This window comes from Podarcis bocagei (assembly GCF_964188305.1).
Source record: "Podarcis bocagei genome assembly, chromosome: 13".
NCBI lineage: Eukaryota > Metazoa > Chordata > Lepidosauria > Squamata > Lacertidae > Podarcis > Podarcis bocagei.
The window spans coordinates 19,353,719-19,366,307 of NC_138138.1; the positions used below are offsets into that span (position 1 = coordinate 19,353,719).

The 12,589-nt window shown below is 54.8% G+C and overlaps 1 protein-coding gene across 2 annotated transcripts in view; it reads left to right on the plus strand.

Annotated features, from left to right (window-relative positions):
• The window catches only part of PRR12 (proline rich 12), a 50,147-nt gene that overhangs the window by 10,051 nt on the left and 27,507 nt on the right, over positions 1 to 12,589 (plus strand). For both annotated transcript variants that reach the window (XM_081166010.1, XM_081166009.1), the window contains exons 2-4: positions 217 to 329; positions 4,144 to 4,305; positions 5,844 to 9,322. In XM_081166010.1, coding sequence (XP_081022136.1) covers positions 217 to 329; positions 4,144 to 4,305; positions 5,844 to 9,322 — 3,754 coding nt within the window. The remainder of the gene's footprint in view (positions 1 to 216; positions 330 to 4,143; positions 4,306 to 5,843; positions 9,323 to 12,589) is intronic.

Here is a 12,589-nt window from a genome sequence, read left to right on the forward strand (position 1 = left end):
CACGTTTCTGTGCACTCAAAATTAAAGAATCCCGTATAATTGGGTTCCTTGACCTCAGCCACTACCAGGCTTTCTGCTGATAAGCTTTGCATGAAACCTTTTGTGCATATAATCAGGATGTCCAAACTGTGTGAAGTGCGTCAAAAGATCTCAGCCACATTCCCAGAGAAGTTGCCAAGTCTGACCAAGTCTTTTCTGTGTGTCTTTGTCCTTCAGCCTGGTGTACGGTGGATCCCGGAGCTCACACCCAGACACGGATATCTTACACCGCCAGGCGTACGCCACCCCCCATCCTCTGCAGGGCTACGCCACAAACCACCACCCGGCAGGTACTGTGGTTCTGTTTCTCTCTCTCTCCATTGGTGTTTCTCTTTATGCACATGTGTTTTAACCAAGCCTCCCCTTCCTTCCTCCTCTCCCCTCTCGCTGTGCGTTCGTCCTTCTCGTGCAAGTGTGAATGGCTGTCATGCCTACGTTCTCTTCCCCTGGTTCACCTTAATTGCACTCCTTTTGCCCTACACTTTCGGGGTGAATTCAGGTTACAGTGATGCAGTCAGTGGTACTTCTGAAATGCAATTGCTGCGAACCACAAGAGAGTAGGGTGCTCCTGAACTCAAGTCCTGCTTGCGGACTTCCCTCAGGCATCTGGTTGGCTGCTCTTGAGAGCAGGGTGCTGAATTAGATGAGTCAGATCCAGAAGGGCTCTTCCTCTCACAGCATTTTTTAAAATGTGCTTAGTGCGCAGGACATTCTCTTTTAACCCAAAGCAGAGGATGGGAATCCAGATCAGAACTGTGGCCTGGGAGAAAGGGGATCTAATCCTTTTCTCCATGCCCTTTCCCTGCCTCTCCGCCCAAAGCTATTAATTTTCTAGAACAAAGAAACCACGCTTCTCTTTCCCAGTCCCCACTGCTGTTGATTTCGATCAAGAAGTACCGTATTTTTCCATGTATAACACCCCCCATGTATAAGACGACTTCTGTTTCTGGCAACCACAACAAAAATGGAGGGGAGAGAGATTGCCCAGAGTTGTTGAACTTTTTTGGGGTGGGGGTGGGGAGATTTCCACCAATCGTCAGCACGCTAACTGCTGAAAGCCCACTTGACCCAACCACAGCCGATTGCACGCACGACTCGCCGCTGTCGTAAATAGACCGGCCAGTTGTCACAGCCAAAGCCAATCATCAGCAGGCCTTGCCGCAGCAACCAATCACACGCCCAGTCGCCGCTGCCAATCTCCTGCTGGCTGCTGCCACCAATTGCCCGTCCCCGCTCTGCTGTCCGTGTATAAGACGACCCACAATTTTTGCCTACTACTTCTAAGGAAAAAATATCGTCTTATACACGGAAAAATACAGTAACGTGCCTGTGCGCAGCACACAAAAAGAAACAGTCTGACCAATGTAAATTATAATTTTGCCCTCAGTTTATGGGTTTCCACCAGAGCCAGTTTTCTGACCTTCCAGCCCGTCAGTTTTGTCTCAGTTCCTCATTTGTCCTTCATTTCCTGCTTTTTCTGACTTCTCCCCTCTCCCTTAGCAGCCACCTGTCTAGCTGTCTATAACTTCTCATTTCTCCCCCTTCTGTCTGTGCATGCCTCGCTCTTGGCTGAGTCTCCCCTTCGCCACCAAAACAAACAAACTAAAAAAAACCCCACCCCCAACCCTCTGTGGTTTGTGTGTCTTCTAATGCAGTGTTTCCCAACCTTTTTTGGGCAAAGGCACACTTGTTTCATGAAAAAAATCTCAAGGCACACCACCATTACAGCCCCGTGACGTCAGCGCGCAGCGTCACGCCGGGAGGGACATGAATTGCTAGCAAATTACATAATCACCTCCTTGAGGGCTGGCTCATCTTCTCCGAAGGCAGAACCCCATTAATTAACAGCACAGACTCACACCATAGCCAAGACGAGGGGGGAAAACCTCAGTCATGCACAGTCATGCACATGTGGGGACTAAATGAGGACGAAGACCGGGCAGAGAGCAGGGTTCAAATCACCCCACCTGGCCAGGACAATCCCTGGGTGCTCCCTTGGGCCACTCGCCTGACCCACCTCGCAGGGCTGTTGTTGCGAGGATAACACGGGGAGAACCACGCGTGCCCCCGGGAGCTCCTTGGAGGAGAAAGCGGGCGATGAATGCAATGCACGAAATATATGAGAGGCGACCAGGTTTTGCAGGTGAGGGGCCCCCGCCAGCCTCCGCTTCCAACACCCGGCGCAACGACGCCGAAGTTTCCCCCCGGGCTCGGCTCGGGGAGCAGCGCTGCTCCCCCCCCCGGCTCCCCTTCGCCCTCCCGGCTCTCTCTGCCGCCCACTGGGGACCCCCCTCACCTGCCAAGTCCGGAGCGCCGGTGGAAGTTGCATGCATGCATGCAGGGCGCCGCGTTGCCATTGCATTGCACTGCACTCCATGCAACGCCTGCACGCATGCATTGCCTTGCACGCCCGCCAAGGGGTCTCCCCGCGGTCCAATGCGTCTCCTCCGGCGCGGATGCAGCATTGCAAAAATAAACACCCCCCCCGACGCAGCCCTACCTGGGGGGCAGCCTCTGCCGCTCCGCCTCCGCGGGGATCCCCGGGCTCCATCCTGCCGCCCGATCTCCGCGGGGGCGCAGGCAGGCTGCGCGGGGTCTGCGCGGAAGAGCCCCTGCCCGCCCGGCCGCCGCTGCGCTCATTCCATGGCCGGGAGAAGAGCGCTTCAAACAAAACGCCCGGCCCGCCAAGCCACGCTGGGAAATGTAGTTTGTGCACCCCGCGCGGGCGCGGAGCCCAAGGGCGAGGGGACTACGGATCCCGGCAGCCCCCGCGCCGGGGACGGAGGGGGAGAGGCCGGGTGCAGGGATGGAGGGACGGGTGGGCGAGCGAGTGAGTGAGTGGCAGCCGCCAAGCCTTGGCCGAGAGCCAGGAAGGGCCTCCCCGGAGGAGGAGGAGGAGGAGGGAGGCGCAGAGCGGGAGGGAGGGAGGGAACCCCAGGGGTCATCTAGTGACGGCGCCCCAATCGAAAATTTGACTTAAAAAAAAAAAAATATTTCGAATTTTTTAATTTTTCCCGCGGCACACCAGGCAACATCTCGCGGCACACTAGTGGTTGGGAAACACTGTTCTAATGGTACCAATGTTTCTTCATCCTTTTGCTGCTCCATACCACTGTCTGTCTCGAGGCTCTCCTGTCTGTTCAAAGTGGTGCTCCCCTTCCTTCTGTATCAGGCGATTTGGCACTTCAGGCCCGGAGACCAACTGCGGCCCTCAAAACTCTCTTCTCTGTACCCTGACCCACACTCTTCACTGGCTTGCCTTCATACGCAGAAAGGTTTTGCCCTGCTGGAAAATGTCATTGAACTTTGATAATGCCTTGTGTTTCCTGGATGGAACACAGAGGGGGGCATGGATAGAAACTAGTCTACAGTACAAAGATAAAATCCACATTTTATTTACAAAGATTAAATTTGCCAAGATAAAATTTACATGGACTGAAAATTAAAGAGGATGGGACAGGAAAAATCTTGGACAAAGTGGGCTGTGCAGTTAAGAAGTAAAGGGAAAACATCTAAAGAAAGTGAACTATTAAGTTTTCATACACTCAGAATGAAGGAAAGGAAATTTATTTTAGAAATAATTATTGATCTTTTGTGGATTGACAATTTGATGAGCAAACTCACTTCTAGATATCTGAAATGTTATAATATTGTACGTGCAGGAATTGGCAAATGGATAGCTGATGGCTAAAGAAAAGAAGTTAAAAATGACAAAAAATATTGTAATATAAGGTTAACTGTTGGGAATGGAATGTGAATTAGAAATAATTGGGAAAATCAAGCAGCAACAAGACAATATTATGGACACATCGAGAACAGACTGCAGGAAACCTATTTTGGAAAATTGAATTTATTTTAATTTGTGGTTGATTTGTTGAAATTTGGAAAATTAATGAAAATGTTTTGGCTTTTTTTTTTTTACATTTGTTGCTCTGCCCAGATTTGCCTCTGGCCATACCTACCACTATCATGTGGCCCTTGGATTGTTGCCTCGAATGGAATGCGGCCCTTGGGTAGAAAAAGCCTCTCCACTTTGGATCTATCTTTTCTTTCTTGCTGTATTTCGGCCCCTGACCCCCTTTCTCGTTCTCGTTTCCCCCCCAGGTCTCTCTGGCCTGTTCGAGACAGGGCTCCATCATGCCAGCAGTGCCACACCGGACGCCTCTGTCATGAATCTCATCTCCGCGCTGGAGTCTCGGGCACCTCAGCCGGGCCCTTCTGCCTCTTCCCTGCTCTCCCAGTTCCGCACCCCATCCTGGCAAACAGGTAACTACCCTGGTGGTGCAGAAAGGACAGGGGCCTTCTCTCGTCGTGGGCTGGGCTGAGCTTTCACGAGAGGGCTTTTGTTGATGCACTGGTGTACAAAACGCATGGTGGCTTTGTTTTACCTCCACTGTCGGAGCACTATGCCTCTGAACACCAGATACTGGGAATCACCGGTGGGCAGAATGCTCTTGTTCTCATGTCCTGCTTGCAGGCTTCCTACAGGCATCTGGTTGGCCACTGTGAGAACAGGATGCTGGACTAGATGGGCCATTGGCCTGGTACAGCAGGACTCTTCTATTCTTATGTTCATATAAAGGTAAAGGGACCCCTGACCATTAGGTCCAGTTGTGGCCGACTCGGGTTGCCGCGCTTATCTCGCTCTATAGGCTGAGGGAGCCAGTGTACAGCTTCCGGGTCATGTAGCCAGCATGACTAAGCCGCTTCTGGTGAACTAGAGCAGCGCACGGAAACGCTGTTTACCTTCCCGCCGGAACGGCACCTATTTATCTACTTGCACTTTGATGTGCTTTTCAAACTGCTAGGTTGGCAGGAGCAGGGACCGAGCAACGGGAGCTCACCCCATCACGGGGATTCGAACCGCTGACCTTCTGATCGGCAAGCCCTAGGCTCTGTGGTTTAACCCACAGTGCCACCCTTGTCCCTTAAATGTTCATATAACACCAGTCTTAAAGGATCTGCATTGGCTCCCAGTACGTTTCCGAGCACAATTCAAAGTGTTGGCTTTGACCTTTAAAGCCTTAAACGGCTTTGGCTCTGCATACCTGAAGGGGCGACTCCACCCCCATCGTTCAGCCCGGACACTGAGATCCAGCTCTGAGGGCCTTTTGGTGGTTCCTTCTCTGCAAGAAGTGAGGTTACAGGGAACCAGGCAGAAGACTTCTGGGTGGTGGTGCCTGCCCCATGAAAAGCCCTCCCATCAGATGTCAAGGAGATAAACAGCTAACTGACTTTTAGAAGACATCTGAAGGCAGTCAGGTATAGGGAGGTTTTTTAATGTTTGATTCTATATTATGTTTTTATATGTGTTGGAAGTAACCCAAGAGTGGCTAGGGTAACCCAGTCAGATGGGAGATGGGCGGCATATTAACAACAACAACCTCTGATGGGAGGGACCTGGTGGTAGAGTGTCATCTCTTGAGCAGGGGTGGCCTGTAGCATTGGGTCATGACTCTTGATCCCAGCTTCCCAAGGCAAGAAGCCTTTCCTATAAGCTGTACCTGCTCCTGATCTTATTGGGAGCGAACATGGAAGCTTCTGCATGCAAATCACATGGTCTTATTGCTGAGCTGTATCCTGCATCGCAGAAACCCTGTCTCAACAATGAGGCGCAAGGCGAGCCTGCCTCAACATGCCTTTCAGGAGCGTGTTTTGTTGACTCTTTGGGCACAGCTTACTCCTCCTCTTGTGAGTAGGCCAAGCTCTGTGCCTTTACCCCCCGCCTCCCGTGTCAGTGCCTTGCAAATCCTGCAGCTCTGTGCAGAGAAATCCAACTAACCCGATGCTTTTGTTTCTTGCAGCCATGCACACTCCAGCGCCCGCCGAGCTCTTCATCTCGGGGGCCCTCCCAGGCTCCGGCACCTTCCCCTCCTCATCGGCACTCTCTGCTTACCAGCACCCAGCCTCCTTCAGCGGGCGCAGCTTCCCGGTCACTTCCTCGCTCACCCTGCAGGATGCCACCTTCAGCCCCACCTCCAACGGCCTCTTGTCCCCACATGACCCCCTGCTGCACATCAAGTCCTCCCAGCCCAGCGTCCCCTCCTCCCTCAGCTTTGACCGGCTGGGCAGTGCAGTGCTGGGCACGGGCTTGCCCTCCCAGAGCTCAGCGTACCGCAGCGCTCAAGAGTCGGCTTCCCGCCACCTGCCCTCCCAGTTCAACCTCCTGTCGTCCTCGCTGGGGCCCTCCGACCAGACATCCCAGCTGTACAACACCTCCGTCTTCTCCAGCTCGCCCGCCTCCTCCATCGACAGGGCCATCCCGCGCCAGGACAGTGTCATCAAGCATTACCAGAGGCCCTCCAGTGCCCAGCCCCAGCTGCCCGCCGCCCATTCCCTCCAGCACTACCTGAGCTGTGGGGGCAGCTACCAGCAGATGCCCCACCGTTCCAGTCTATCGTGCAGCCCCTTGGGCGAGCAGTCGCCCGCCAGCAGCGAGGGCTCGCAGCAGCAGAAGACCTCCCAGGCCACGCGGCAAGAGCCCTCCCAAAGCTACCGCCCCATCATCCAGTCCCCCGGCTACTCTGGCACGGCCTCCTCTTCCAAGTCCAAGAGCTACTCAGCCTCCCGCCAGCCGCCACGCTCCACCGCCACGCCCAAGTGCCAAAGCAACTACAGCTCATCCACTCCTAAGCCCAGCTCTGTCATCGCGAGCCAGTCGCAGGCCTATTCGCCCGGGCAGCCTCAGAGCCTGCTCTCTATGAGCCAAACGCAGAGCTACTCGGTCAGCCAGCCGCAGAACCTGTCTTCGGTCAGCCAGGCCTCACAAGGCTTCAGCAGCAGCCAGGCCCAAGACCTCACAAGCGTGAGCAAGGCGCAGAGCTACTCAACGACAGGGCAGGCCCAGCAGGGCCAGGCCGGGCAGGGCGGGCAAGGGCTGCAGACCTGTCAGAATCAGACTTACTCGCCAGAGCAGCTCCAGGGCCTGTCGTACAGCGTCCAGGCAGAGCCTCATGTCTCTGTTAGCCAGACGCCGAGCTATGTGCCGGCTCACTCGCAGGGGATGCCCACGGCCAGCCCGTCGCTGAGCTACAGCACCGGCCACTCGCCAGCCATGCCAGGGCACAGCCAGTCCATCGGCTACTCACACAGTCAGAGCCTCCCGGACTCGAGCCCTTCACAGATCATCCGGCCCCTCCAGTCGCCCACCACGAACCGGCCCCAGAGCGTGGCGTCGCCCGGGCAGTCTCAGAAGTACCTCACCTCCGTGCTGTCTCCTTCGTTCATGCAGTCGGCCCACACCCAGAGCTACCAGAGTTCCCAGGGAGGGCTGGAGAGGGCAGCGTCCTACGGGAAATCCAAGACCGACTCGGACCTGCTGTCCTCGGAGCGGACGGAGGACGAGGAGTTCCTGATCCAGCACTTGCTGCAGTCGCAGAGCCCACCCCGCGTGCCCCCCGAGGGCATGGTGGAGTGCGAGGAGAGGGCCGGGAAGGGGATGGGCTATGAGCTGAGCAAGACGGAGGAACGCTACCACCTGCAGAGCGTCATCCGGACCAACTCCAATCTGGACAACCAAGGCCTGGAGATGTCCCTGCAGGGCCTCAAGGACAAGAAGAAAGGGGAGCGGCAGAAGGAGTATTCGCACACACGCTCGACGCCAGAGTCCCTGGCCACCTCCGTGGTCCACTACAGCCACCAAACCGGCTCCATGGACTCCTACGGGCAGGAGATCAAGAAGTCGGTTGAGCAGCACCTCCAGGGAGGACACATGGACACGGGGGGCAAGGAGATATCGCAAGCACACTCGTACCTGCAGAAGACCCCGGAGCACGCCCCCCAGCCGCACCCCATGGAGCCTCACGGGATGATGTCCGGGCAGCAGGGGGGTGCTTTGATGTTGGACTCCCCTCCCGACCTGCCCCCGCTCTCCCTCTCGCAGCAGCAGCAACAGCAACAACAATCCCAGCTGCTCCAGTCGGTGCTCACTCACACACAGAGCCAGCTGCACTCGCGCGGGAAGGTGCGCACCCCGCTGGACGTCCACCTGATGGAGCCGCAGCGCATGCACCAGGCCGAGGCGCCCTCTCCACAGCTCCAGATGCAGGCGCTGGAAGCCCACCTGCACCAGGCGCATGTGCGCTCGCAGAGCATGGAGGCGCAGCTGCTGGAGCCGCAGCAGTCGCCACAGCTCCAGGGCCAGCTGCAGCAGGAGAGGATGCAGTCGGAGGGCATGGAGGTGATGCCCCAAGGCAACCTTTCCCAGTCTCAGGAGATCCAGGATTTCCTGGAGCCCGAGCTGAGTCTGGAGTCCCACCTGGGGCAGAGTGGCTCGGTCCAGAACCAGCAGCACCTCCTGCCCGACGCCGGCCTGGACCCCGACTCCTCCCAGCAGGTCCCTCAGGGCCAGCTGGAGGGCAAGGACCAGTTTGAAAGCCCCAGCCCGCAGGGGGCCAAGCAGCGCTTTGTCCCCCTCACCTCCATCTGCTTCCCGGACTCTTTGCTGCAAGATGAGGACCGCAGCTTCTTCCCGGGCATGGAGGACATGTTCGGGCCTCCTCCTTGCGCCGGAGACGAGTTCCCCAAGCCGGACGACGGGACCCAAGGCATGGAGAGGGGAGAGGGCATGAAAGGCGGAGGCTATGACATGATGCAAGGGGGGCAAGGCTACCAGAGCTACTGCCAGTCAGAGAGCGGAGATGGGCAGCACTTGGGCCTGGACTCGGTCTCTGTGAAGCATGAGCTGCCTTCGACGGTCAACACAGAGCAGCTGGGCTTGATCCAGTCAGGGCAGCACGGGACGGCCCCCGTCTCGGAGTCCAAGTCTGGCCTGACGTCGCCCATCTTCTGCTCGTCGAAGCCCAAGAAGCTGCTGAAGACCTCGTCCTTCCACCTGCTCAAGAAGCGGGAGCCCCCCTTCCAGCCGCCCAAGAAGAACTACGCCCAGGAGTACGAGTTCGAAGACGACGAGGACAAGGAGGACGTCCCGGCCGACATCCGCCTCAACAGCCGCCGCCTGCCGGATCTGCTGCCGGATCTCATCTCCAGCTGCCGGACCAACCGCACCAGCCTCAGCCCCATGGGCGACATAGACTTCTGCCCGCCCAACAGCGGCCTCCTGGAAGGGCCCAAGCGCCGGGGCCGCAAGCCGACCAAGCCCAAGCGGGAGGGCCCGCCCCGACCCCGCGGGAGGCCCCGCATCCGGCCCCTGACTGAACCGCCCCATGGCGTGGCTCACGATGGCACCAAGAAGCCCCGTGGCCGGGGGAGAGGGAGGGGCAAGAAAGCCGGGGAGGAGGGGGTTGAGCCAGGAGCAGGCTTGGAGTCCCTCAAACCACTCAAGGTAAGCGGGGACTGGGAGGCAGCGGGGTTCATTTTTTAAGCGGCAGGGCTGGCGGCGGGGGTGGGAGGGCTGTGGCCCCTCTCCTTAAGAGGCTGGTTGGATTGGGACCCCCCACCTGCCTCGGCCGAGGCTTTTGGGGGCTGCAATCCACCCAAAGCCGGGGGGGGGGGGACACAGCTTCCCCATCCCTGACTTGCAGCGGGAAAAGAATAATTTGAAAAATAAAGAGATTGGTTCTGAGACTAGAGACAGACAACGGGCAGAAACGAGCTGTAGGGACGTGTGGTTTCTGGCTTCTGCAGAGTGGGCTTAGTGAGAGAACCCAGGGCGTTGCCTTAACACCAGCTGAAGTGTATTTGTGTTATCTGACCAGGGTTCTTTCCCATCACTTGCTGCCTGGTCCCTTTTCAGTGGAGATGCAAAGGACTGACGCCAAGGCATTCTGCAGGCAGAGCAGGTGTTCTGGTGCTGAGCTGTGGCCCCAACTTGCATACAGGAAAGGGAGCAGGCAGACTTTTGAGGTTCCTGGTGGTGTTGGCTCTGGAGAATCTGTCACAGGCAGGAAACTACTACTTGACTTGCCAGGCGGCGTTCATATGTACCTATAGTGTTGTGCTTGCTGCTGGAAATTGCTTGAGTGCAATCTGGGCTCCATAGGAGTGTTTCAGCCTGCTTTCCAGGAAACACACCGCTGTCTGAACAGCTCCCATAGATACGTTGCACTGATGTCTATACTTAATGCTCTCCGTGCAAACACTGGAGGGGTCTTCTGGGGGCAGCCACCGTACCATGGGTACATGTGAAATGGCTCTCATAATTCTCTTCTGTGTGGATTACAGTGGCGGCATAGCCATATATATGGAGTGGGTAGGTGAATTGTTGGCTGGAAGGATCCGTGAAAGTTTGATGGACATGGTACATATTTGCAGCCGGTTCTTTGTTCCGTGTGTTGTTCAGCCAGGAGGGAGAACCTCAGTCCCGGGGCACTTGGCTGTGCTTGCTTTTTGCTTAGGGTTCCAGTCATGACTGGCATGTGGCCCAGAGAAGGTTGCCCCTAAGAGAATGCAGCCCATGGCCTGAAAAAGACCCCTCCCTCCATTGCACGCCAGCATGTAAATACAGAAACTATTCAAGTTCTGTGCTTAATGTTGTGGAAAGCAGCAAGTTGTTCAAAGTTGCAAGTCTTAACACATTTCACACTTTGAAGTGGCGACTCTAAAGGAAGCTGCTCTCCTGTTCATTAAAAAAAACAAAACAAAACTGGAAGAGAGTGAATTTGGAGGCAGAAAGTGGCACACTCCTCCCTACCTCTAAATCTGCCACCTAAAGTTCCTGTGCCACCCATAAACCTTGCCTTGCGTATCTGTTTCAGCATCCAAAGCTCCTCCTTCTATTGAACAGCTTATTCTGTGCTCTTGCACTTACAGACTTTTGCATTAAGTCTGGCAAACGTCACAGAGGTTGCGTTTTTACTCTGCAATCCAAGGCACACCTACATTGAACACTGTGAGTGAGGCTTGCTTTGCGGTTAATTCGCACAGGATTATGCTGAATTAATCAGGGCTGTTGGGTCTTTTTTTTTTCTGTCCTCTTCATTATTCCCTTTGCTTATTTGTCCCCATCTCGGCTGTTATTGCTGCACATAGAGGTTTGCGAAGATGCAAAAGGTACCAGATCGTGTCTTGGGCAGGATTTGCCATGGGTTGCATACACGCCTCCTCTCTATGGCCTGTTCTCCCAACCCCATGCTGGTTGGCTCTGGGTTAATCTTTTCTCCTACACCAGTGGGGCCCCTTGGCAGGCTTAGCTAGAGATGGCAATAGCCATCTGGTAGCCACGATGTTAAGTTCCTACATTGAGAGCACTCTGGGAAATTAAAATGACAGCACCTAGAACTCGTTCCACCCACCCTCAAATGAAAAGGGCGATTTTGAGCAGCGAGCCCTTCCCAGGGCGCTGATGCCAGGCCCGACAGCATGACTCCTAATACCATGCACTTACTCCTTAATACCTTTCCTGTCTCTCCTGAAAACCATGTCACTGCCACTTCTTGAAAAACAGCCATGCAGCCAACGCACCATGCACATTCAGAGGTGCACAGCATGGACGTTTAGTAGCGTATTCTGATGGTAAAAATATTTGGGTCTCTCGCCCGTAAAAATTTCCTGTGCTTTATTGCAAAAAAGGAACTTACCCCAGAGGCCTTGCTCCTCTTGTAAAATCTTCAGTTTAACGGTGTTCCTATTTGATTCATTAAAACCGATGGTTCCTTGCCTTTCCATTACATAACCCTCAAGGCAGCTTGCAGTATCAAGCGAAATCATCCTGCCACCAGTCAAGGTGGAGAATTTTGAGAGGCCGACGTGTTAAAAGGTTAAGGCCAGCACTCTGAATGGGGCCTGAGTCAAAACAGGCAGCCAGGGCTGCTGAAACAGCACTAAAGTGGTGCGATCAGAACACTTTACGCCAGACAATAGTTTGGCTTCCGCATTCTGCGCCCGCTGAAGCTTCAGTTCACTTTTCAGAGGCAGCCCCATGTAGAAAGCAATACAGTAATCCAATCGGAATATAAGCGTGCATCACATGGCCAGGTTTCCAGGAAGAGATGCACCTGGTGCACTATCCCAAGTTGCTGAAATGCTGTTTCCACCAGCTTGAAATTCAGGAGTAGCGCCAGATCCAGAAGCACTGTACCATATCAGCAGACCCCCCTGACCAACAGTTCTTCCATCTTGTAGGGATTAAGCTGTGGATCCTTCCACATGTCCAGTCCATCATGGAGACCAGGCACTGATTTCAGGACTTCCTCCACCTCCCTAGGGGCAGATGAAATGAGTGGGCATACTGACAGCACCAGCCCAAATCTCTGGAGAGCCTCACCCAGCAGCTTAATACACACGTTATGGCAGATGAGATGGGAATTCTTTCTTAAGGACACTGCTCGGAATGCGTTCCTAAAAAAAGAACCCTTTCTCCTAGCTGTTTGGTTGTTTTTAAAATCTAAGCGGAGTTTGAAAATAAATAAAATAGCACAAATAAAATCGCCTTGCAGGCTGTTACTATTTGCACACTTAACATAAGCATGGCTGTTTCTTAGCACATGCATTTGGGTTTCTAGAGTGCAGGATGCTACTAGGACAGGATGGCAGGGTTGGTAGATGGTGGGGATCCCAGATTGATGTCTTGGGAGTGTGTGAACATTGTGCGTGTTTCAAGGACTAGTGAGTGAGGCGAGCTAGCCGGTTGCTAGATCTGTGTTTGAGCAAG